Below are 26784 nucleotides of genomic sequence, written 5' to 3' on the forward strand. Positions count from 1 at the left end.
GCCCTCATTCCATGAAAGGAAATTAGGGTTTAGCTATGAGCTATTTTTTTTTTTGCTGAAGATCTTGAATTGATGATTTACACAGCTCTTTAGTTAAGAAGAGCCCTGGATGTTGCTGGACACAAAGGTGTGGGAGTAAGAGACAAACGCCGGGTAGGAAGTCGGAAGGAAACTGTAAGGATGACGAGTGGATCACGAAGGTTCCTGTTGATTAGATTACTTAGTGTGGAAACAGGCCCTTCGGCCCAACAAGTCCATACCGACCCGCCGAAGCGCAACCCATCCAGACCCATTCCCCTAAATTTACCTCTTCACCTAACACTACGGGCAATTTAGCATGGCCAATTCACCTAACCTGCACATTTTTGGACTGTGGGAGGAAACCGGAGCACCCGGAGGAAACCCACGCAGACGTGGGGAGAATGTGCAAACTCCACATAGACAGAATTGAACCCGGGTCTCTCTGGCGCTGTGAGGCAGCAGTGCTAACCACTGTGCCACTGTGCCACCGTGCCGCCCACTGTACCACCGTGTTGGTGGGATATCTAAAAGGAAATGGATATGGGCCACACATGATTGTCTGTTCAGGGTGTTTGGCATATTAGCGGGGTAGGATCAGCCCCGTGTTGCAGACTGTTGTTGCTGTTTGTACGATCCCTTTGTTGACTTGCACTTGAACAGTTTTGGGCTGGTCGTGTTCAATGTGTGCAGGCTTTGACCAGACCATGTTCCCGTTGCCACTGAGACCTCCGAGATCCCAAATCTTCATCCCGGTTTGAGATTGTTCTCTATAAATGCAACGCTGCTGGATAAATAAAAGTCCCAGTCGTCTCCACGATGTAAATGGGATAATCACACATCCCTCCAATTGAGTTCGCTTGTGCAAAAACAAAATACTCGATTGCTTCCTCCCGCTTTCCCTTGCAAGCCGTGACAGCGGTGGTCAGTTTCAATGATTGACTGGATCGGCGGCCAATGGAGCTAAGGGATCCCCAGAGTGGCCGGCAGGGTAGCCAATGGTGGCGGCGGAGGGGCGGGATCTAGTGGATTCCCATCACGTCGCACTTTGTAAGCTGGTACAATGGGGTAAGCCGGGTGAGAGTAGGCTGGCAGTGTGTGTGTGTGTGTGTGTGTGAGGAGCAAGGCAATCACAGCAGCCCCCTGCCATTGTCTTTCGCTCTTGGATCTTCGCCGTAATTTGAAAGAAAAACGAAATTGAGCCATTTCCCAGCTTGATATTGTTAGGAAGGAGAGGACTTTTGTTTGGGGGGGAGTGGGTGGTGGGAGTGTGGATGAGGTGGAAACACAAACAGCAGCTGAACTCCTCGTTTGCCCGCGATGTACCAGTGCCGGTGGTGTGGGAATAAGCTAGCGGGCTGCTTCGAAAGCCACCATCCGTGTGCCCTGTTCTCCAGCTAGTAGTGTTCCACTCAGCGACCACCCCCCCCCCCTCTCCCAACACCAACCCCCTTCCCAACACCTTTCAGAGACTCCTCAACCTTTACACAGGCTGCAGACTGGGAAGCCGCACGTTATGGCCGTGAGATTGAAGTGACAGCAGGGAGATGCTCGCGTCCACAGCCCTCCTCGTGTCGAACCAACTAAGGAATGCCAGCGGCTCGCCTCCTTAAAGGTCTCAGAGGTGAGGGAGGATGGGAGCGAACAGTTCTTCAAAGCGGCCGGTTTTTGATGAGAAGGAGGGCGGTAAGCACCGAACCGTTTCTGCTTTTTTTTCTGTCGTACCGGGGGCAGGTTAATCTCCATTTATGTCTACTGTAATGAGCTGATTCTAGTCAATGCAATAAAACCAATGTAAATAACTTTTTATGGGGGGGTGGTGGTGGTGCTCATGATTAAGGGGAGGTTTTTCATATCTATTTAGAAAGTTTTTTTTCGCTTCTCAGTGGTCAGTTCAATTTCCACTTATTTAGAACAACAAACAGAATAAATGGAAACAACAAATGAACTGTCACGGACAATGTTGTGTCAAATTTTGCGTATTCATCACTGAAACCCCAAGAAGAATCCAAATACAGCATCACAAGAAATACATTAGTCACGGGTTCAATCTCTCTCTCTCTCTTATATATGTTATTCAATTTTGAACCAGATACAGATCCGGAGCTCTGATCCTGTATTACCTTAAGCACACTTACTGCGCTCTGAACGACATGATTACATTGATGCCTAATTGGATTTGTCAGTAATATGGATAATACCATAATGGGTGCTTCTTTAATGTTGCAGCATATTTTATGCCAGATCCTTCTTGATGTAGTGGATGCTAATCTGCACACAAAGCTGTTAGCGAAGGAAAAAAAAACCACAATACTATCATTGCAATGTGTAATTTCACGATGTATGCATTTTAGAGAGACTAAAAACTTTTTAATCCCTGCTTGGCTTTCGTCTATGAAAAAATAATGAACTTTCAACATGTTTCAGCATAGCGCCTGAGACATGTTTGAAAACAATGTTTGTGAAGCAGTAACATTTTCTGGAAAGGTGACTTGCACGTGCACTAGAGACAAATGCCTCGTCAGAACTCATTAAAGTTTGCCTGATAAAACGTTCGACTGGGTAACAGCGATAAAGCTGGATTCCAACGTAATCACACTGTGTGGTTTATCGCTATTTTCTGAAGACATATCTTTGCTTTGTGGTCGTAAAAGTTGCACTATATTGTCAATTTCCTCAAGTAGTCTCACTTTCCTACAAATCTGCCATCACTTCTATCTGGAAGAAAAGTAACTGATGCGTATCCTTGAAACCTATCTTGTCATCTTTCCTTTTTAAATCCTTGAACCTACTGCCTCCGAAAATCGTGTGGATTTTTTTTTCAGAAGTCCATGTCTGAATCCTTCCAATCAGTTCCAAAGTGGCTTTTATCAAAATCACAAATAATATCCTATATTACAGTGTCATAAGAAAACTATTCCCTCTTGTCCTATCTGAGTCCTGGAGGGGCTTTCTTTATCATCCAGCCACATAGCCATATGGGACTGCATGCAGCAACTCTGTTCACAGCAGTGAGAGAAGCTGATAGAGGAACAAATATTGGACAGAACATGGGATGAATTCCCATATTCTCCCTAAAAGTCATAGCATGGTTATAGCACAGAAGGAGGCTATTTGGTCCTTTCTGTCTGTACCATCTCTCAGCAAGAACAATTCAGCTCGACCTAATCCCTCACACTTTTTTTCTCCATTGTCTTGCAATTCTGTTCTGTTCAGATGATTGTATAATGCTCTCTCAAAAGCCAAGCTTGAATCTGCCTCTACCATACTCTTGGCAGTATGTTGCAATACCACTATCTGCATTAAAAAAAACCTCATGTTGCCATTGCTTCTTTTGTCAATCACCTTAAATACATGGCCTCTTGTTCTCACACCTTCTGTCAATGGCAACAGTCACCAACCTGTTCAAAACATCTCTATAAACCCCCCTCATCTTCTGTTCTGTCTCTATCTAAGTCCCTCATGCATTAAATCAATCTCATTAATCTTTTCTGTACCCTCTGTGATGCCTTCACATCCGTAAAACTGATCTCATCTGAAAAAAGACATTTAGGGGTGGCACGGTGGCTCAGTGGTTAGCATTGCTACCTCACAGCACCAGGCACCTGGGTTCAATTTTCACCTGTCTGTCTGGAGTTTGCACATTCTCCCTGTGTCTGTGTGGATTTCCTCTGGGTGCTCCGGGTGCTCCGGTTTCCTCCCACAATACAAAGATGTGCAGGTCAGGTGCATTGGCCATGCTAAATTCCCCACAGTGTTAGGTGCGTTAGTCAGGGGTAAATATAGGGTAGGGGAATGGGTCTGGGTGGGTATCTCTTCGGAGGGGCGGTGTGGACTTGTTGGGCCAAAGGGCCTGTTTCCATACTGTAGAGAATCTAATCTCCAACAGTGCAGCATTTCTTTACTATTGTAACGATGAGTGATAATCCCTTTCCTAGCTACTAATTCTATTCCTCCTCTTGGTGACTGTCTGCAGCTGAACCAGACTCTTCAAAAACTTAATATCATATTTGATCCCAAACTGAATTCATGAACATACATCAATGCCCATGCTAAGGCTTTCTATTCCACCTTTGTAACATCCTTCAATGCTGTCCCTGCCTTAGCTGCTTTGCTGATGAAAACTTTAATAGCCTTTATTATCTTTAGATGTCACTAGGCACCCCGATCAGTGTCCCTTATCCTGCCCTCTGTAAACTTGAGATCAGCTAAAACTCTGCAAATGTGACTAACATAATCAGTACTAACAGTATAAGTTGCTTATCAATGATTGGGTTGGGTTTTTGCATTTTAAGGGAAGTTTGCTTTATTGAAAGAATGGTCCACAATTATGTTTTTTACAAGATTGAAAATGGCTAACAAAATAATCATTTAAAAAGCAGTCACCTAGAGCCAGTAGCACCTTGTGGAGATGTGAATTATCCATTAGGGGAACAATGCAAAATTAGCAAAACCAGTAATTTCAATCCCTGTAGGGACCAGTAACCTTTAAATAAAAGAAATCCCCACGTGCTGATGGAAAGAAAACTACTGGACAAACATTTATGTCTCACTGTCACAAATTTTAATGGTCACAATATTGATCAAACACTAATTAAAAGATGAAGGACATTTAAAATGGAAAGATTTCACTTTAAGCACTTAATACAACAAAAAAAAGCTTTGCAGAGAGTCTGGAAGGTTTTGAAAGCCAACTAAAGATGAATTAGGAAATAGTAAAAGGTGAAAATAAACAAGAAGGTCAAATTAGCAAGTAGTATGTAAATAGATAGTAAGTGCTCCTTTAAATATAGAAAAAGGTGGAGAGAGGCCGAATTTAACATAGCACTTTCGAGAATGAGACTGCAGAAATAATAAGGGGGAAGCAGGGAATTGTTAAAATTCCATTGATGCTAAAGAGTACCGGGGAGGAATTGAGTACCATCATCATCACAAGAGAAGTAGAATTAGGCAAACCAATGGGTATAAAGGAGATAAGTTCCTTGGCCCTGATGGCTTGCATCCTAGGATCCTACAGAGATAGGAATGCATTGGTAGTAATTTTCAAAAAATCCTTGAATTCTGGAGAATTACCTGCAGATTGAAAAACTATTAATGTGACAACATTTCTCAAAAAGAGAGGAAGGCAAAAAGCAATTAAGTACAGGTTGATTAGCCTAACGTATAATGTTGATAAGTATTGGAATCAATTACTAAGGAAGTAATAGCAAAACATTTGGAAAATCAAAATTTAATCAGGCAAGTCAGCATGGTTTAATGAAAGGGAAATTGTGTCTGACTAATTTGAGTTTTTTGAGGAAGTTATCAATCAGAGTGGGATAGCCAGAAACCAGTTGATATATTATATTTTAACTTCCAGAAGGCATTTGACAAGGTACCTCACGAAAGATTAAGTCATAAGAACTCAGTGTTGGAGGTAGCATATTGGCATGGGTAGAGAATTGGCTAATGGCCTGGAAACAGTGAGTGGGGATAAAGGGTTCTTTTTCAGATTGGTGAACCATAATCAGTGGAGTTCCACAGGGATTAATGCTGGGACTGCATCTGTTTACAAAATATGTTAATCACTTGGAGGAAGGAAATGTATATACTCCAGCTAAATTTGCAAACGACTCAAACTTGGTGATAAGACAGGTGCGAGATGGATACAAACTATTTACGGAGAGATACTAACTGGTTAAGTTACAGTTGTTCATTTTGGAAGGGAGAACAAAACAACAAAATAAGATGTAAATGGAGAAAAACTGTAGAAAGCTGCAAAATAAAGGTACTTGGGGTTGTTATGCACAAAACACAGAAAGCTGACACACAGATGTAGCAGGTAATTAGGAAGGCTAATGGAATATTGGCCCTTATTTCAAGGAGTATCAAAGTAATGATGTCTTACTGAAACTGTACAAAGTGCTGGTGAGACTTTATCAGGAGCACTGTGAGCAGTTTTGGTACGCTTATTTAAGGAAAGATATCTTTGCATTGGAAGTACTTCAGAGATGCTTTGCTAGGATGATCCCCGGGGTAGAGGGATTGTCTTATGAGCAAAGGCTAAACAGGTTGGGACTCTACTCATTGAAGTTGAAGAATTAAGGTGAACTGATTGAACATATAGGCTTCTTAAGGGGCTTGACAATATGAATTCTGGGAGACTGTTACCCGTTGTGGGGCAGTCTAGTACCAGAAAGCGCACCAACAAGTATCAGAAAACCTACTCAAGGAAAGGTGACACTACATTGGAGGAGGTTCAGAAAAAGTTCATGAGGATGATCCCTGGTGTTTTTGGATTTGTTGTAAGTTTGTGGATGACACAAAAATAAATGGGAAGGCAAGTAGTGAAGATGACGTAGAGTCTAGAGAGGTACATAGACAGGATAGGTTAGTGGGCAGAAGCTTGATGGATGGAATATAATGTGGGAAAATGTGAATATATGCATTTTGGCAAGAAGAATGGAAGAGCTGAATAATATTTTTATGGGGAGCCACTGCAAAAAGTCACTTGGGAGTTCTTATGCAAGAATCAGAAGGTTGCATCCAAGTTTAGTGGTAACCAGGGAAGGCAACTGGACTGTTGACCTTTATTTCAAAAGGAATGGAATGTAAAAACAGGGAAATCTTGCTAAAACAGTAGAATGTCACAACTGTTAAACCATAACTGTTATACTTTGAATAGTTGTGGTCCCACTACCTAAGAAAGACAGCCCGGCACTGGAGCAATTCAGAGAAGATTCACAAAGTTTATTCTGGGATTGGAGGCATTGTCTGAGAAGGAGAGGTTACGTCAGTTAATAAGACCAGAGGACAGAAGAAATAGCAACAGACTAGGCCATCTGGCTCCTTGATGACATCCCTTATGTCCACTTTTCTGCATTATCCCTGTTGCCCTTTATTCCCCTATTGGTCAAAAATCTATTTATCTTAGCCCTAAATACACACAAGGAACTTTCCCCCACAGCTCTCTATGGCAAGGAGTTCCAAAGACTCTCAACCTTAAGAGAAGAAATTTCTGTATTTCAATCAGATCACCTCTCATTCTTCTAAACTCCAGTAAGTAGAGTTCTAACCTGTTTAGCCTTTGCTTGTAAGACAATCCTTGCACTGGCGATCATCCTAATCTGAACTGCCTCCAATGAAATGCTAACTTTCCTTAAATGGGTTGGGTGATACTTGTTTAGAAAAATGAGAGGAACCCGTATTGAAAGGTATAAGACTCTTAGATGGCTTGAAAGAAAAGATACAGAGAGGTTGTTTCTCCTTGTGGGAAAGAATTGGGACAGGAGAGCATATTCTCAGTGTAAGGGGTCACCCATTTAAGAAAGATGTGAAGAAGTATTTCCTCTCTAAGGGTTGTTAATCTGTGGAGTTCTCTACTGCAAATGGCTATTTAGGCTTCATCGTTAAGTTTTTATTTAAGGCAGAGATAGACTTTTAATCAGTAAAGGAATCGAGGGTTATGGTGCAAAGGTAGAAAAATGGAGTTGAGGACTATCAAGTCTTCAAAATGATCTCATTGAATGGCAGAGTAGACTCAGTGGGCTGTCAAAGCTACTTCTGCTCCTATGTTTTATAGTCCTATATTTTCAAGTGCTTGTGTTACTTCCTGCAGAAATGTGGCACTGTGTGCAATCTCACAGTCTTTCCAACTCAGCCTGGGTAATGTCGGATTTCTCACTTCACACTGAATCGTTTCAGTCTCTGAGTTAGATTCTTCAGCAGCAGTGTTCCATCTGAAGTCGCCACACATGCTTCATACTGATAAAGTGCAAAACGATAAATACCTCATGGAGTGGTGGGCCTTGATTTCCAATGTTCTTCCCAAGAGAGCTGTAGCCAATGCTTGAAGGACTTGGTATGGGTATTGAATGTAGACAATGTAACACAATATGCGGAATAACGGCATCATGGCAAAGGGACAAAGAACAGTTACCTGGGTTCTCACGATATAAAAACACAGCTAAAGCCATCTAAAAATAAATTCGGCATCCCTGAGTGGTTTACAGATTTTAGCTGGTTAATCTTTGGCAAAGGAGTTAAAGGTGGAATTTCCTGCAAAAACTACGAAGGAAGTATAATTAGCATGCTCGCACATCATTTGGGATTCATGGAAATATAAGAGACACCAGGTATTCCATGTAATGAGTTACCAGAGTTAGTAATGATTCTGTTCTGGTTAAAGCAGTTTGAACATTAAAAAGAAATGAAGCAGTTAGAATTTGAATTGCAAAGAATCGGAAATGGAGTTTGAATTGAAAGGATGAAAAGCAAATTAGGAGTTAACAGTTTAAACTTGAACTTCAGAAAGAGGAAAAAGAAAATAGCGAAAACACCTAAAAGCCTGAATTTAGAGGTCAAGGAGTGAGAAAAGGCTAATGAGGGAGATTAAAAACAAAGAATTTTAGCTGAAAACATTGGAATTTTTAATTAAATGACGTCAGTCCAGAGGAAGTCCTAATGAGGAATAGTCTAGCTGTAACCTGAGGCCCAGTAAGGAAATGTTTGAACTTGTACAGGCCCTAATGACATTTGAGAAATCCTTCTTTTGTTCAAATGAAGTAGCCAAAGAAAAGCTGGCCAGTGTTGGTACAGAGCAGGTTGGCGAGTGGAGCCCGTGAGATATATGCATCATTGTCAGAAGAGTTTTTGATGGATTCTGGGGCAGTAAAAAGACTATTCTGGGTGTCATCAGTTAGTTTCTGAAGCATATGGACAATCTTTTCAAAACATAAGGAAACAGCCTGGCCAGAGCTAGACTGAATTTGAAAAAGTGAAGAAGCGTAATTTTGGACATCATTGGGAATATATATATATGTATGTGTGAAACTCTGAAAAGTTATTCTCTCGAAGAATTCAAAAATGTGAAAAACTAAAATATGAACATCTCTAGTAATTAGAACCCGGAAGGTTGCACCAGCTAGAGGGGCAGCAGAGATGGCTGATGATTTTGAACTGATCCAATAAATTAAGCATTTTTCCTGTCTTCAATATGAATCCGAGAAAGTGGGAGACCAAAGGTAAGGAAAATAACTAGAATTTTAAAAATGGACAACTGGAAATGCCCTAGGTATTCTCTCTCAAGTAAGAATTGAGTGCCAAAGTGTTTCCATTGTAACAAAGTGAGACACCTTTATTCAGATTGCTGGAAGTTGTATGGGGAGCTCATGGGGCTTACTGGAGTTGTAATGATGAATCCGGAAGAGGAGCTCAGAAAGAAAATACCACTGAGCAAATTGTGGCTTTAAAGACACAATTAGGAGACCGTTCATAAATATTGCGGTGAGTGTAGAAAAGGTGGATAAGGTACATGAGAATATAAAGAATTTCCATCAAAAGGAAATGTCACCTCCTTTTCATTAAATACTGTGATTAAGCACACAACTGTATTAAGTTACACAGGAACTATGCAAACGTTTTTGCTGGAGAAAGACAAATGTCCCCCAGAGACTCCATTGCAAGCCAAAGTTTTAATAAATAAAGTAAGTGGAGAAAGTATACCAGTTACTTTGCATAAAGTGCAATAAGAATGTGACTTAATGTCTGGAACAGTCACAATTGGAATTGTTCAGACTTTACTTGTAGAGAGGTTTAACTTACTCCTGCGAATAAATAAGCTGGAACAAAGCTTCTGCGTAAACACAGACAGTCTGAGTGAATTCAAAAAGACAAAATAGTGACAAGAACAAGTCCCATATGTTTTTCCATAATACATAGTGGCTAGGGCAACGGCTAAGCAAAGTCCATCACCAGAGTTCAAAGTGATACCACAAGCAGATGTTAGAGGAGTTGAGCCATTTTTTCAAAAATAAGGAAATTCAAAAGAAGTGTTGAGTAAGTCTTCTTGAGTTGAAACACAACAAGAAGATCTATGCTTAAGCAAGTCAGTACAATCAGTGATCACTGAAGCTGTAGTGGAAGCTGAAGTTGTTCTAGATTGTTATGTTATAATGGGAATTCTGGTGATGAAGAGAAGATATCCACACAGATGTGCAGATGAAAAATGAACAACTGTTCATCACATTGTGGTGCCGCCCAGATATCGTAAAAAGATATTATGGGTAGCATATGAAATTCCAATGGCAAGCCATGGGAATATACAAAACTCAAGCATTGATAAGCAGGGATTAATAATGGCTAGATCTTCATAGGGGTGTAGTGCACTTCTCTAAAATATACTGTATGTATCATGTGGGAAAACCTCAACATAAGATCAAACTGGCACCATTAGTACCCTTATCAGTTTTTGAAAACTTATTCAGCAGTGTGATAAAAGCACAATACTGTGGATGCTGGAACTTTGAAACAAACACAAAAATGTAGACAGACTCAGCAGGTCTGGTATTAGAGAGCGAGAGCTCACGTTTTGAATCTGGTATTACTTTTCTTCAGAACAATTCTGAAAAAGAGTCGTACTGGACTCAAAGTTACCTCTGTTTCGCACTCCACAAATTTGCTGAGTTTTTTCAGCATTCTATGCTTGATTCAGTAGTGTTCATAGACTGTTTATGACCATTGGTGAAAATCAAAATGGAATACCACTATATCCGTACAATTATGAATGCGACAAGTTGATTTTTAGAATTTTATTTTCCTTAGGACAATTACTGATGAAGCAGTAATGTGAAAACTCAAGTAACTCAATTTTTTTACTTGTAATGAGTTACCAGTCAAAATACAGACAGACCAAGGTTTCAACATTGTCTTGAATTTCTCAAGACATAATAAGCAATTTGGGATAAAGTAATTGAGGTCCACAACACATGGAACATTAGAGGGATGCCAAAAGATTCTTAAGCATGTTGTTGTGAACATTCTCAAGATGCAATAATGGTTTGGATTTCCTCTTATTTTTTACCAGAGATTCCCCAAATAAAACGCAAAAATGATTCCCCAAAATAGGTTTAGTCTATTTGAATCAATCTTTGGCCATGAGATAAGAGGTACATTAAAATTGGTCATGGAAACATTTTTAAGACCAAAACATCAATCCTCAATGTTAGACGATGTGTCCATGTTACAAGAAAGACTCACAGAAGCATGCAATACAACGCAGGGACATTGAAATCTTCACAGGCAAGGATTGGGCATTCACACATGCTGAAAGCAAATGATTTTCAAACAGGGGATAAAGTGCAAGTATATTTTACCTTTACAGGACAAATTTCAAAAAACAAAGTTCAAACATTCTTACAAGGTAATTTAAGAGGACAATTAATGTAAATTATTTGATAAATACTCCAGATCGCAGGAAAAAGAATTGGTTAAAACACATAAATATGTTAAAACAATGCCAATTTTGAGAAGAAGATAAAAAGGAGCAAGTATGTCAGATGGTGAGAATTGTCAGGAATGACAGAGACAGTAAGAGTGAGGTCAGAGGAGATTGAACTCCCACTATCGGGTTTGCCAGTGCTGAAATAGTGGAACACTTAGACATCATATTTCACATTTTGAGGAGGACAATAGAAAGGTCTACTATGATTGCTTATGAAATTCAAAGAAATCTGTAGAACTACTTTGGGATTTGTCAAACTTTGTCAAACATGATATAGATTTGGGGAATCAGCAGAAATAACACGCTTATCCTATAAGCCCAGATATACAAGTTGAAGTGAGGATAGCGATTCAGTTCGTCAGAAAATAACTTGATTGAACCTAGCCAAAGCAGTTGGAGTTCACCCATACTGTTACTTCCTAAATCTAATATGTCATAGATTCATTGCCATGGAGTCATACAGCATGCAAACAAACATAATCCCAACTAAACTAATCCCACCTGCGTGCACCTGGCCTATATCCCTCCAAACCTTTCCCATTCATGTACATATTTAAGTGTCTTTTAAATGTTGTAACTGTGCACTCATCCATCACTTCTCCCGGAAGTTCATTTCACACACATGAACCACCCTCTTTGAAAACATTTGCCCTTTGTGTCTTTTTTTAAAGTCTCTCTCCTCTCACCTTATAAATATGCCCCATTCTTGAAAAGCCCTATCCTAGGGAAAATACATCTACCTTTAACCCTAACTGTACCTCTCATGATTTTATAAACCTATATTACGTCACCTCTCAATTTCCTTCACTCCAGTAAAAATGAGTCCTAGCCTGTCCAGCCTTATATTATAACTTAAACCAAGTCAATTAAATGCTGCATGAATCACATTAAAAGAAAGACAGTAACAAAAATAGATTCATATCTAATTCATTGTAGGACTTTGTTGATAGGATGGCAGTGCTTCATTCCTTACTTTGATTAATTTATTGAAGGTGCACTTACAAGTACAGTACTGTGGATATCAATAGGTATAAAGTGTTGTCAGCTTTTGGTAAATCAAAATGGATTGTTGCAATGTCAAGTCGTAATATTTATATTGAAAAATTCTACTGCCAAATGTTAAACACTTATAAATCCAAGTTGTGTATTTTGTAACTAGTTGTGTGATTTACTTTGATGTATTAATATATTGTAATAACTGCAAAGACAACATAGCATAATTTAACTTTATAATATAAAAATTGTTCATTTCACTGGAAAAGATAAAGTAATTTCTGACAAATTATTATGGGTGATGCTGATATTGTTTGAAGATAAGAAGTGGTAAGAAATTGTATAAACCTTCTGTAAAGAGTGAATGAGGATGAAAGAATGTAACTTTTAATGTTTTATTGCGTGTGTCATGTTACATGGTAATGAACCACATTTTGAAAATGATTTTCATCTGCCAAGGATGGAAGCATATTTGGGCAGGTATAGAAACATAGAAACATATATTTATGGATTGTGATCACTGGGAGATGGATATTTCGACTTTGCTGGGTTTGCAAATGATTTGCCATGTAATTGCTTGGAACTGGGATGCATTTTTGCTGTAGTATAAAGAATAATATTGTCCACTTGCTATTTACAATAAAACAAATTAGAAAAAAAGTGTCCAGCAAAGTTAGAGAGAGGTAAGGGTGAAGTTTTATTGCCTTACTTGTTGAACAAAAAGACCTCAAGACTACTCATAGATCTACACTCATCTAGCAACAGGGTCTGAACTGGGGCAATGGGTGTTTTTCAGTACTTACCTCGAATCAGATTCCTGATGAAGGGCTCCTGCCCAAAACATCGATTTTCCTGCTCCTCAGATGCTGCCTGACCTGCTGTGCTTTTCCAGCACCACTCTAATCTTGACTCTGATCTCCAGCATCTGCAGTCCTCACTTTCACCTAGAACCTGTGGGCAATTGCTGAAGAACTTTGTGAAATTCAGCACTGTCAATCTCAGTTGGTAAGAGTGAAAATTTGGAACAAAAGGAGAATCATGTCTTTCAGTGAAGTAGTTTGGAAAAACTTGATAAAGTTTCAAAATATCAGGATTTCTAAAATTGCCTCAGCAGAATCTTAAATCTGGGTTTGAAGATTTCCCACCATTCTGCACCAACAGCAATGTGAACTTATTGATAAGAAACTGAAGGGACTGTGAGAGAAAAATACCTCATTGTATCCTTTACGATAGACATCTTGATCCATTGTGTTTTCCCTAACATTTGCACTCATAATTGCAGTGTGTGTTTATGTGAGAGATGTTCTGTCTGTGCATGAATATGTGTTTGCAATTAAAGGGGATATTGTTCAATTTGCATTATAGCTTAGTTGATAACTAATTTGCCATTTCATTGAAGAATAAGTTTGCTTGTAATTAAAATTTCAGTACTTACTGAGAACCTGTGGGTAGTTGCTGAACATTTTATTGTTGGAAAACAGGTTAGAACCCAACACACTGCAATTTACTTTCTATTCACTTTTTGCTTCAACTTTTATCCCCAAAACAATCTCAGGTTACATAGCATTTCTCGAAACCTAATAATGAACCAAGAAACCAATTACTTCCTTTCAAAGTTATCCACAGTTTTAGTTTTGGCTTCAAGGAGGCATTGCGCAAAAAGAAAATAATGCTTTTCTCAAATCATAAATTAGATCCACGTAAAATATCATTTATTTATTTTTAAGTTTGGAAGTTTTAACAATGAAGACCTTTACATCGAGTGTATGCTTATACCTTTCTTGTTTTGGGATCAGATCATATGCATTTCTGGAAACTGAGCATAAACCCACATATGTCTGCTTTTTGATCTACAAGGGCAGAATTAAATTTATTTCAGGAACGTATAACATACGCAGGTGTTCAACTTATTATGCTATGTAATTCTGTTGCCTGAATTGAATCTCAAATGAGTTAACCAATTTTTTGACTGTATCCCTTGGAAACCTTACACACCTAAATTCTGTCAACTACAGTCCTGAAATTCCAATTGAAATTCAACATTCACAACCATTAAGAAGTTGGAGAATTCCAATTTTTCACTACCCTATCTGTGAAAGTATTTTCTTGATTTCACACCAAAATGGCTGAGGTCCAGTTTAAGTCTATGCTTCCTTCTTCACAAATCCTCCTTCAGAGGAAATGGATTCTCTGAGCCAGACTTTCAATTGCCAGTGCAGACAAGGTCAGGTATGGGCATGCGTTATAAATTTCTACATTCAGATGGTACATCAGTCTTTTTGTTCCTCTAGGACAGATTAAAGAGGCACAGAATTGAATTTTCAATGCTAATAACGGGATTGAGTGAACAGTCAGGGCAGTTTATTGTATAACTGTAAGGGAGCCATTGTTTAAAAAATCTAAAAAACTGGATACAAGAAATCAGAAACAAAAACAGAAATTGCAGGAGAATCTCAGCAGGTCTGGCAGCATCAGTGGAGAGAAAGCAGAGTTAATGTTTTGGGTTCAGTGACCTTTCCATAGAACGGTGATCTTCAATGCCAAACCTGCTGAGACTCTCCTGCAATTTCTGTTTTTGTGTCATTATGTATGGTGGCTATTCATCAAAGATCATGTATATCTATAAAAAAGTCAAATTGAACTGTCCATGCAATGGCACAAAATTACCACTGCTTAAGCAGCTTTCTCTCCACGGATGCTGCCAGACCTCCTGAGTGTGTGTTTGGAACAGTTTGGTGAATCGTGAGACTGCTATCCCTCAGCTCTCCTGCCTGCTGCATTCTATCAGTTACCAGAAAGCCCAGTAATGGCTGTTGTTTTCTTCCTAAAATCACACTTTTTTATGGGGTAACCACCCTCAAGCTGCTCCTCGTGCTAGTTAGTTGGGTGCTGAACTCTCCCCTGAATTAATTAGCAACTTCATTTTTTAAAAATTGCATTACCTCACTGGCACTTATATTGCATGGAGCTTGGACCCAGAAATGATCTGACTGTTAACACTCTGACCCTCAGTGTCTATTCCCTGCATAATTTTCTTACGTATCAATTAAAACAACCTTATAACTGTCTAAACTGAAGAGACTAATGCCATGATTATGTAACATCTCCCCATAATTTAATTGTTTTCACTCCTGTGTCACTTGTAAATTTGTGCTGCTCCTGCAAAGCTGCTGTATTCTTCCCGTGGTAGCTAAAACTGAACTTCATATGTGAGATAGAGCCTGACCAAACTCGACACAACTGAAGCATAACTTGCTCTTTTTAAATTTACGCTCCTTTGAGATAAAAGTCAAAATTGTATTAATGTTTTTATTATTAGTTATGAGTTCATAACCAATTCCCAATGCTCCTCCACAGCACCTAGTCATTCCACCATTAAGAAGGTCTATTGATTCTTCTACCATGTATCCGAAATGAATGTCTCACGCTTCCCAGAGTTACCTCATCTGTCACATTGTGTTCAACTCACTCAACCTGTCTATGTCCTTTAAAGCTTCCTCTTCCCATAAACATAATCTATTATGTCTCCTCATTGACTGCATCATCTGCAGACTTGTTTAAACGACTGTTTATTCCTCCATCTAAGTTGTTGATATGTCTAATTAAGATATAGAGGCCCCTGTGCTGTTTCCTGAAGAACATCATTTATTATATCATGATCAACATAATAAATTCCATTTATCCCCCTTGTTGAGCACTGATCTAGAACTAATTATCATCCATTCCAAGATTACGTCTAATTTCATATGCTTTTATTTTCTCTCATGGTCTATATATGGAACCCAAATAAATGTTTATGGAAGTCTATAAATGAACATCCAGTATGTACGTGACTGCTTCAAAAACCTTCAACTAGATTTGTGCACTGTATTATATGCTTCACAAATTTTGATGCACTCTGATCCCTTGCTGAGTCTCTTAAATAACAATATTAAATGATACTGCAAACATTTTGTGCTTAGAGAGCAGTTAAACCATTTTCACTGCTTAACACTTTCATAAACTCATAGACATTTACAATACAGAAGGCGCTCATTCTGTCCATCCTGTCCATACACAACAAACATCTGACAACACAGTCCCATTTTCCAGCTTTGGTCCATTGCCCTGGAGACTATGGCAATGCAAGTAAACATCTAAACACTGCTTATATGTTAAAAGAGTTTCTAACTCTGCCTTTCAGGCAGTGAGCCCCAGATTCTCACCAGATTCCTGACTGCAAAAGTTCTCCTTAACTCTCCTTTAGGTCTTCTACCTCATATCTTAGATTATGTTCCCTGATTATTAACCCCTTTAGTAAAGATAATTAAATATGACAATATTTACATTTATAACTTGAAAGTGTAATAGGATGCCATTTATTTATTTATTTCCTCTTATTGCATTCAATACACCTATTGTTTAAACTGAATTTGACGTATATTGGATTGTGCCATGTGAGGACTGGAATCATTATCATTGGACTGCTGCTCCACTTTAACTTCCTTCCTTAGACACCACTCTGCATCTCTTGACAGGTTTTCTGAACCTGGTTTCTCTAGAAATGCAGAGTGCAGAGTCCCTTGGGGAGGGGACCATCAGGTTGCAATAAAGAGAAGACAAGACAATCCACATCCCCTTTTTACTGCATTAACTGCTGTGTGGTAAGTTTAACTGGCTCGGTGGCTGAGGTGGCATGGGCTGGGAAGGTTAGTTAGATCAAGGCTAGTCAGATTGGATTGCAGGATGGTTGGATCTTAGCATGGTCAGAAAAGATAGTTTGGGGGGGTTCAGGGAGCTTAGACGGCTGAATTGTGGGTAAGTTGGGCGGGTAAGAGGATTTTTTGATGGCATCTGTATGAATGATTGAGGAGTCATTTTTGATATTACCAAGAATTATACCTGGTTTATTCTGTTTTCCATTTTTTGGGTAACTACGCAGATAAGTACTGCACAGCTGTCATGAAGCCATTGAGATATACAACGTGGAAACTGATGCTTCAGTTCAACTCATCCATACCGATCAGACATCCCAATCTCACCTAGTCCCAATTGCCAGCATTTTTCCCAGATCCCTCCAAACCCTTTCTATTCATATACCCATCCAGATTACTTTTAAAGTTGTAATTGTACCAGCCTCCACCTCTGGCAGCTTGTTTCATACATGTGCTATCTCTGCATGAAAAAGTTGCCCCTCAGGTCCCTTTTAAATCTTTCTCCTCTTAACTTAAATTTTTGCCGTCTAGATTTGGACTCCCCTACTCTGGGAAAAATGACCTTGACCATATCCCCGATTCATGTCCCTCATGATTTTATAAACTTCTCGAAGATCACCCCTTAACCTCCGAGGCTCCAGGAAACATAGCCCCAACCTATTCAGCGTCTTCCTGAGGCTCAAACCCTCCTGACCCGGCAACATCTTTGTAATCTTTTAGGCATCCTCTCAAGTTAATAACATCCTTCCTATCGAAAGGCAATTGGAAATGTACGCACTATTCCAAAAGTGCCGTCACCAATGTCCTGTACAGCCGCAACATTACATTCCAACTCCTATACACAGTGCTCTGACCAATGAAGGCAAGCATGTCAACACCTCCTTCACCACCTTGTCTCACTGCAATTCTACTTTCAAGGACCTATGCACCTGCACCCTTAGATCTGTGCTCGACAACACTCCCCAGAGCTCTATCATTAAGTGTACAAGTCCCGCCCTGGTTTGCCTGACCAAAATACAACACCTTAAATTTGTCTAAACTAAACTCCATCTGCCACTCCTTGTCCCATTGGCCCATCTGAACAAGGCCCTGTGCTACTCTTCACGGTCCAATACACTGCCTATTTTGCAGAGGACTCTGGGGAGTCGGGGGATTTGCCTTTCAGAAGTTCAAATTTCCCAGTCAGTTCCACTGGGATCAGCATGTTGGGGCTTTCACAGGGAACTGATGCACATCTTGGGTTTTATATCCTGTGGCAAACCATTCAGAGGTCAGAAGATCTGGGCCAATGATAAAGAATGCAATTTTATCATGACTTATACCAGGACTGGGATTAATTGTAAATTTGAAACACTTCTGGCAAGATATGACACAGGCTAGATGCAGTGAAGAATTCTTTATTTTGCCCTATCGATATACCCTTAACTTAAACATGAAAGACGCACCAGAGTTAAAACTTGCCCTATTTCTCATGCATGTGAGATTGAAAGTCTGAATTTTATGTGAGACTTACAGCCACCAGCCAGAGAAGGCTGCCATTTTGAAAATATCCCAACCAGAGTCACGTTTCCATTGAAATATCCAGCTGAGCACAGTCTGTTGAGCTTGCTAATCTTTCAGTATAACTCAGTATAAATATAAGGTAAAGTTAATCTTTGATGTCCTGGGATTATCCACAGTGCTTTAAATCCAATGAAGTAATTTTGCATGCAGACACTATTGTAATGATATTTGAACGTATAACCTGCTTACTCAGCAGCCAGAGTGCAAGACTAATATAAGGTAGTTTGTAAATTCTCATTCTGCAGAACTTGTCTGAGTAGCTCAATATATCTTGATGATCAGTGCCGTTAGGAAATGTGAATCTTTGAGCATATGAGGGAATGAATGGATACGGCAGATAAATCAGGGCAAAGGTGAAATGGAGGTTGGAGGTGCACTGAATGAAATTTAAAACTTCTAGCATTTAACACAAAAAAGTTTTGTCTCTCTCTTCTATGTTGAGATCTTACACTGATCAACCTCTCTGTGTTTCCATATCTGATTCAAACTTTAGCTGGATGTTCCCTCCGCTACCCTCTAACCTGAAATTGGTGGCAGAGCTACAGTTGGGAAAATTGTGTTACAATCCAAACTCAAATTGTTAACTTTGAAAAAGAATTCCAATACCTCATTTTAATAAATAGAACTATGCCAAGTTTCCCACTTCTTGTCAAACAAAACAAACTTTATTGTATATAAGAGACTTAAACAGGATACACAAAACTTGTTGTGGTTTGTAATTACATATTATGCATTTAGGTTTACTTCTACACACAAAAATTCTCTCAAAGGGCAATAACAGGTTTAAAGTTATTTAACTTTGGACAATTTGTAAGTAATCAGCTAATTCTATTTATTACTTTACTTTGCAATAAGACAGGCCCAATGTAGTAGATTCTCCCACTTGCTTCAAACCAGGCATTTTTCCAGCTTCCCACATAAGGTTCAAATAGAGACTAAGCTTCACCAGTCTTCAATATGGGTCAGTGATGAAGTTAGTGTTTATTCTGTTTATGGTCAGGTTTGTTATAATTAGTATTTTCTTTTGTTATCTTTTCTCAGTCAGCTGCAAATTGCATCACGTCCACATTGCGACAAATCATGCCAGCGCAACCTGAGATAAATAGAAACATTTTAAAATCACGAGGGATATAGATATGGTGAATGGTAGTGCCTTTTCCTTGTGGTGGGTGCTCTGCTCAAAGTATGCATGCTTAAGGTTGTGATGTATTCTTCTGCCCAGGCTCTGACATGCTTTTGTAGCTACATGATCTAAGTGGCTGGCCCAGTTAAATCTCTGATCAGTGGTAACTCCTAATGTTGTTGATTATAGGTGTTCAATGATGGGAATGCCATCGAGTGTCAAAAGGAGATCATTAAATTCTCTCTTGTTGGAGATGGTCATTGCTTAGCACTTGCATAGCAGGAATGTTTCTTGTCACTTATTTGTCCAAATCTGAATATTGTCCTAGTCTTGCTGTATACCTGCAGAGGCAGCTTCATTATCTGAGAGGTCACAAATGAAATGGAGCATTGTGCAATTATTGGCAAACATCTCCACTTGTGATTGCATGTTGAAGAGATTGATGAAGTAACTGAAGATGGTTGGACCCAAAACACGACCCTGAGGAACTAAAGGGGCTGTTGTGGTGCAGTGGTAGCCTTTCTACTCTGTGCTAGGACCCTCAGGTTCAAGTCCAACCTGCTTCAGAATTGACATCTTTGAACAGGTTGATATGGAAAATATCTACCCTGAGGAACTCCTATGTGTTGTTCTGAGGCTGATTGGCCTCCAATGACTGCAAATAGCTTCCTTTGTGTTAGATATTGTGTTAACTAGTGGGGTTTTCCCACCTGATTCCAATTTACTGGGGATGATGCCACAGTCTGCATGTCCTTTTATATCAAGGGTAGTCACTCTTACTTCATCTCTGGAATTTAGCTCTGTTATCCACATTCTGATCAAGACAGCAATGAAGACAGGAGCCGAGTGGTCTTGGCAGAACACAAATTGCACCAGTGAGCAGATTATTTATTTTTAAGTGTCATTTAACAATGCTATCAGCAATACCTTGTATCACTTTGCTGCTGATTGACAGTAGGTCAACGTGTTAGCAATTGGCCAGATTGTGAACAGGGCCAGCTTGAGTATTTTTCCACATTGTTAAGTGGATGCCAGTATCGTAGCTCTAGAGAAACAGCTTGGCTTGAGGTGTAACTAGTTCTGGAGCACAAGTCTTCAGCATGACAGATGGTACGTTGTCAGGGCCCATAGCCTTTAGTGTACCTGGTTTGCTCAGCCTGCTTTTTATATCATAGAGTCATAGAGTTTTACAGTACAGAAAAAGGCCCTTGGCACATTGAGTCTGCGCTGATTGAAGATAGCCACCTGAATATTCTAATCCATTTTCCAGCACTTGGCCCACAGCCTTGTATGTCTTGGGAATGCAAGTGCACATCCACAAAATTCTTAAATGTTATGAGTTTTCTGCCTCTTCCACCCTTTCAGGCAGTGATTCCCACCACCCTCTTGGTGAAAATGCTTTTCCTTACATCTCCTCTAAACCTCCTGCCCCTGATATTAAATCTATGCCCCGGTCATTGCTTCCTCCATCAAAGGAAAGGTTCCTTCCTGTCGACTTGTCTACACCCTTCATAATTTTGGAGAAAGGGAAGACTGCAGATGCTGGAGACCAGAGTTGAAAAATGTGGTGCTGGAAAAACCACATTTTTCAATCCCTCATAATTTTGTCCACTCAATCATGTCCCCTCTCAGTTTCCTCTGCTCAAAGGAAAATTGCCCCAGTCTAATAATTTCTCTTCATAACTAAAACTCTTCAGCCCAGGTAACATCCTGGTAAACCTCCTTTGCACCCTCTCCATTACAACCACATGCCTTATATAATGTAGATTCTGGAACTGCTCATATTAGCTGTGGCCTCATCGATGTTTTATACAGCTTAGCATAACCTCCCTGCTCTTCCACTCTATGTCTCAGCTAATAAATTTGTGTTCCACATGCCTTCCTAGCCTCTTTATGAACCTGTCCTGCTGCCTTAAGCAATCCTTGGGCCTGTACACCAAAGCCTGTCTGATCCTTGGTACTTCCCATGGTCCAAGCATTCATCATGTATTCCCTTGCTATCTGTGTCCTGTCCAAGTGCATCATCTCACACTTATCTGGATTAAAATCCATTTGCCATTGATCAACCTATCTGACTAGCTAGTCTATATCATCCTTAGATATAATCTAAGGTTATCCTCCTCACTATTTATCACCCCACCAATGTTCATAGCATCGTGAATTTACTTATCAACCTTCCTACATTCAAGTCTAAATTGTTTATATATACCATAAGCATCATATACAGTGAATCAAATTTACTCAATACAGACAGTGTGTTGCTGGATATCTGAGGAGGAAGTCGAGAGGAGTCATCAACAATTAGGGAAATAACTGTGTGTAATGGATGTGCAAGAAAAAGAGAGGAATGAAATTTTATGCATGATGTCATCTGGAAGGTAGTCCACATTGAACTGTATTTGCTATAAACCCTGTGTATATTCTCCTGTACTAACCTATGATCAGGAAATTATCGGGAAATGTTTACATTATTCTTTTAATGCCCATATTGATTGTGTTTATCATAAATTCAGCATTGACCTAACATATGCCCATAAGGAACGCTACTTGCTCATATCAGAAACATCCATTTACTTTAACTACACTGTGTGTGCATTTGCTATGCTTGAATGTTTGTATTGTTATTTAGACTCCATGCTCATGAAAATTCTACAAAAGAAATCCATTTGTTGATGAGGATACAAACAGACAAATAAGGAACACGAGCAGGCCAGTTGACTCTTTGAGCTTGCTCTGCCATTGAATAAGATCATAGCTGATCTGATTTCTAACCTCAGCTCTACAGTCCTGCATATTCTTGATTATCTTGCATTCCCTTGATAATCAAGAATCTAGCTACTTTTGCCTTAAAAATATTTAAAGAATTTGCATCCCATATCTTTTGAAGAAGGGAATTTCAAAGACTCTCAACCCTCTAAGAGAAAAAATGCTTACTCATCTTGGACATGTGCTTATTTTTAAACTATGACCTGAGTTCTAGATTCTTCACTCAATAAAGTCACGCCAGGACCTTGTATGTTTCAATTCATTCTCTACAATTGATGGTGGAATATGTTGTCTACTGATATTATTGTTGAGAGTGTGGTGCTGGAAAAGCACAGCAAGTCAGGCTTTTGCCTGAAATATCGATTCTCCTGCTCCTCAGGTACTGCCTGACCTGCTGTGCTTTTCCAGCACCACACTCTCAATTCTGATGTGCAGTCCTCACTTTCTCCTAGTGACATTACCGCTAGACTATTAATCCAGAAACTCAGTTAATGTTCTGGGGACCTGTGTTTGAATCCCATCACAGCAGATAGTGGAATTTGAATTCAAGTTAACAAAATAAAATCTAGAATTACGACTGTACTGGTGACCATGAAACCATTGTTCGTTGTTAGGAAAAAACATTTGGTTCACTAATGTCCTTCAGGGAAGGAAATCTGCCATCTTCACCTGATATGGCTTACATGTGACTCCAGATCCACAGCATTTTGGTTGACTCTCAACTGCTCTATGAAAAGGTCTGGCAAGCCACTCAGTTCAAGGGCAGCCAGGGACGAGCCATAAATGCTGCCCAGTCAGTGATATCGATGTCATGTGAGTGAATAAAAAAAATTAAGTCATCTCTGACTGTTCTAAATTCCAGAGGATACTAGCCTAGCCTGTCTAGTCTTTCCTCATAAAGCAATGCATTGCTTCCAGGCATTTGTCTAGTAAACATTCTCTGAACTGCATCCTTCCAGAAGTATGGTGATCAGCGTTGTACACCAGCTGTGGTCTCACCAATGTGCTGCATAACTCTCTACTCTCGAATTCAATTCTCCTCACAATAAAAAATAAAATTCAATAGCTTTCCTAATTACTTGCTATACCTGTACAATAACCTTCTGCAATTCATGCATAAGTACATCCAGGTCTCTCAGCATCTCAGCTCTGCAACTTCTCACCATTTAGACAACATGCTTCTTTTTTATTCTTCCTACAAAATGGACAATTTTACTCTCCCACATTGTAATCCACTTGCCAGATCTTTGCCCACTTGCTTAACTGACCTACTTAGGCACCCTATGTCCCCTTCACAACTCACTTTCCTACCTATCTTTTTGTCATCAATAAAGTCACCTCCCAGACCTTCATCCAAATTAATGATATACAGGCAGTCGATTTGTACGCAAGTCAAAACACAACACAGGACAATATAAAATAGCCATTCGTAATTGCAAGGAGGTGTTCATATGTCAGATCTTTAAAGTTATTGTTAACGGACCATTTATAGGGATCACATTCATGAGTACAAGTGTTTGTAAGTTTGACACTAGGGACTTCCGGTAAATTGTAAAGAGTTGAGGCCTCAGCACGAACCCCTGTGTCACACCACATGATATCCTGTCAGCCTGAAAAAGACCTATTATTCGTACTCTCTGCTTCCTGTTAGCCAATGACGGTGACTAGCTAGAAACTGTTGGTTTTGTGAACCTGAAATAATGTAAGTCATGTTGTTGTGACAAGAGAATTTAGTACCACAGGATTATATTACAGCACTTTTGCTCAGCTTGAGGGCATCAAGTCCCAGAGGAGTGAATGGTTTGACATGACTGTGAGGGAAAACTCCACACTTTATCAAATGTAAATAACAAAGATGCATTAAAAGTATCTTTCAAAGTAAGTTCAAGACACCATTGCATTATTCAGTAGCCACTTTCTGGAAGAGATAAAATTAACAGCATTACCCATTAGAAATGCATGGACGTTGGAATCGTTTTCCGTTTTATTACCATCTTATATTGAAATAGATTATATAGCAATTCACAAAAGAAGTGGGTGGGTTTCGGGACTGTTCTTTTATCTCAGTACACTGGCAACCAGCCCAGATGATGGATTGAATGAATGCTTTCTTTCTGATTACTTTTAGGTCAAGACAAATGATTTTGAGCACTTTCAATTTGGTTGCTCATTCATGTGAGTCAACAAAGCACAAACCAGCCCAAATTTGCCAGCACTAAGCTAACAGTTTTACTCACTCTTTGAAGTTAAATCCAATGATGAAAGACAAGCATTACTCTACCTTTTTTAGGGCTTGTTCTGAGGCTTATGTTAAGGTAGAACATTTGGATTCATATGATTTAGATTTGTTCTGGGAGTGCTTGATTGGTTTCCACAAGCAGAAAATATTCTTTCCACTTCACTGACATCACTTATCAACATTGCGACTGTGGGGACTAACAGAATGATTTAAACCATTTAAAAGAAATTTTATATCAGTTGCCACATTTCTAACCGAATCAACTTGGCAAATGATCGTGTGCATTGTTTAGAATCGAACTGAGTCAGATACTGAAATGAGTTTATCAGTTCAGAAGTCCCTATGTACACTGTCGTAATGGTGGGTTCTAATTTCAATTAAATTGGTATTATACACTTTATAAATGAATAAATTTTGTTTTCATAGATTTGATGGATAAATACCATCACAGATTGCTACAATTACTCAATGGGCTGAATTCATCTGCTAAATATTTGAGTTATATTAATATTCCTTTTTTGTAAGTATATCCTTGTGTGCTGTTACCACTCAATGGCTAGAGTTGGTTTATGGCTGGATCCCACATTTGCTCATTTTTATTCTTGGTCTGAGTCCAGGGTGAACAGATGATTGCTGAGATATAATTTTGGAACAGAGTGTAGTTTGAGGGCATATTGGCAAAGTACAATACTTCTGTGATGATGTGATACAGTTATACCAGAACCAGATACTGCAATGTCTTCTACTTGAAGATTTATTAATTTTTATTGTAATATTTTAATTCTGATTGTTCAGTAAAAACATGAGCAGTAATCTGAATATGAAAATCATCCCGTGTGGTTTTCGTCCCATCTTCTGCACCTATTCTTTGTAACTGATGGCTGCAATGCATGGTTGCATTTCTAATATCTCTCCAGAATGCTGGTGGACGATCTTTCTTTATTGCCTTAGTATTACTAGACTAGTCATGAGGGACATGGAAGGATAAATAGACAAAGTCTTTTCCCTGGGGTCGGGGAGTCCAGAACTAGAGGGCATAGGTTTAGGGTGGCATAGGTTTAGGGTGAGAGGGGAAAGATATAAAAGAGACCTAAGGTGCAACTTTTTCACACAGAGGGTGGTACGTGAATGGAATGAGCTGCCAGAAGAAGTGGTGGAGGCTGGTGCAATTGCAACATTTAATGAGGCTGCTCATTGCAGCCTGAGCATCTGGATGGGTATATGAATAGGAAGGGTTTGGAGGGATATGGGCTGGGTGCTGACAGGTGGGACTAGATGGGGTTTGGATATCTGGTTGGCATGGACAGGTTGGACCGAAGAATCTGTTTCCGTGCTGTACATCTCTATGATTCTAGTTTCCACTTCCAGATCTTATTAATTGTTTTTTAATTTCACAAGTTCCATGGCGGGACTTGAACTTGTGTGTTCAAAGCATTAGCCTGAGCATCTGTTCAATGGCATTACTAGTTCAATGGCATTACCACTACATTACTAACTCCTCTACAGTGTAAAGGAATGTAGACAAATAGAAACATATCAGTGAAAATGAAAAAAAGAAGAATCTACAAGGCAGTTTTGAGTCCAGTCTTGTTGTTGTGCAGAAACTTCTGGCAAAATTAGAAAGATAGGGACATTATATAGGGGTATTATTAGCTTGCAGATGCTGAAATAGATATGTGGAATGAGAGGAAGGTCAAGTTCACGCTCCAACAGTCAAAGAAAGTAGAAGGGTTTGAAATGGTATGATAATCTGTTGCGGAGAGAGGGAGATAAATTGAGATTTGACTGCCAAGAAAGAGAAGACCAAAGGTCTGAAGGAAGAATGCAGTGGCAAAACACTTGGAGGAAATGGAGAAAGATGATCCACCAGCATTATGGAGACCCACCATAAAATGAGATTCGGTGAAAAATGTAGTACTCTGTGTAAACTGGGCTGAAATTCCTGAGTCTCTGTACAGTGCCCTTGATTGCAGGAAGAAATTAAATCTCAGATTCACCATGGAAATTACCCACCATACCAGAGGGATATTAGAAATTTTCGGATGTTAAGAAAATCCATCTGGTTTACTAATGCTCTTTAGGAAAGGAAATCTACCATTCTTAACTACACGTAACTCCAGATCCAGAA

The 26784-nt window shown here is 39.4% G+C and overlaps 1 protein-coding gene across 4 annotated transcripts in view; it reads left to right on the top strand.

Moving 5' to 3' along the window:
• Nucleotides 1-1088: 1088 nt before the first annotated feature.
• LOC122561119 (serine/threonine-protein kinase 32C) overlaps nucleotides 1089-26784 on the top strand; it is a 334934-nt gene continuing 309238 nt past the window's right edge. For all 4 annotated transcript variants that reach the window (XM_043712560.1, XM_043712561.1, XM_043712562.1 and 1 more), the window contains exon 1: nucleotides 1089-1704. In XM_043712560.1, coding sequence (XP_043568495.1) covers nucleotides 1653-1704 — 52 coding nt within the window. In that variant the 5' untranslated portion in view covers nucleotides 1089-1652. The remainder of the gene's footprint in view (nucleotides 1705-26784) is intronic.

This window comes from Chiloscyllium plagiosum, chromosome 22 (assembly GCF_004010195.1).
Source record: "Chiloscyllium plagiosum isolate BGI_BamShark_2017 chromosome 22, ASM401019v2, whole genome shotgun sequence".
Classification (NCBI taxonomy): Eukaryota; Metazoa; Chordata; class Chondrichthyes; order Orectolobiformes; family Hemiscylliidae; genus Chiloscyllium; species Chiloscyllium plagiosum.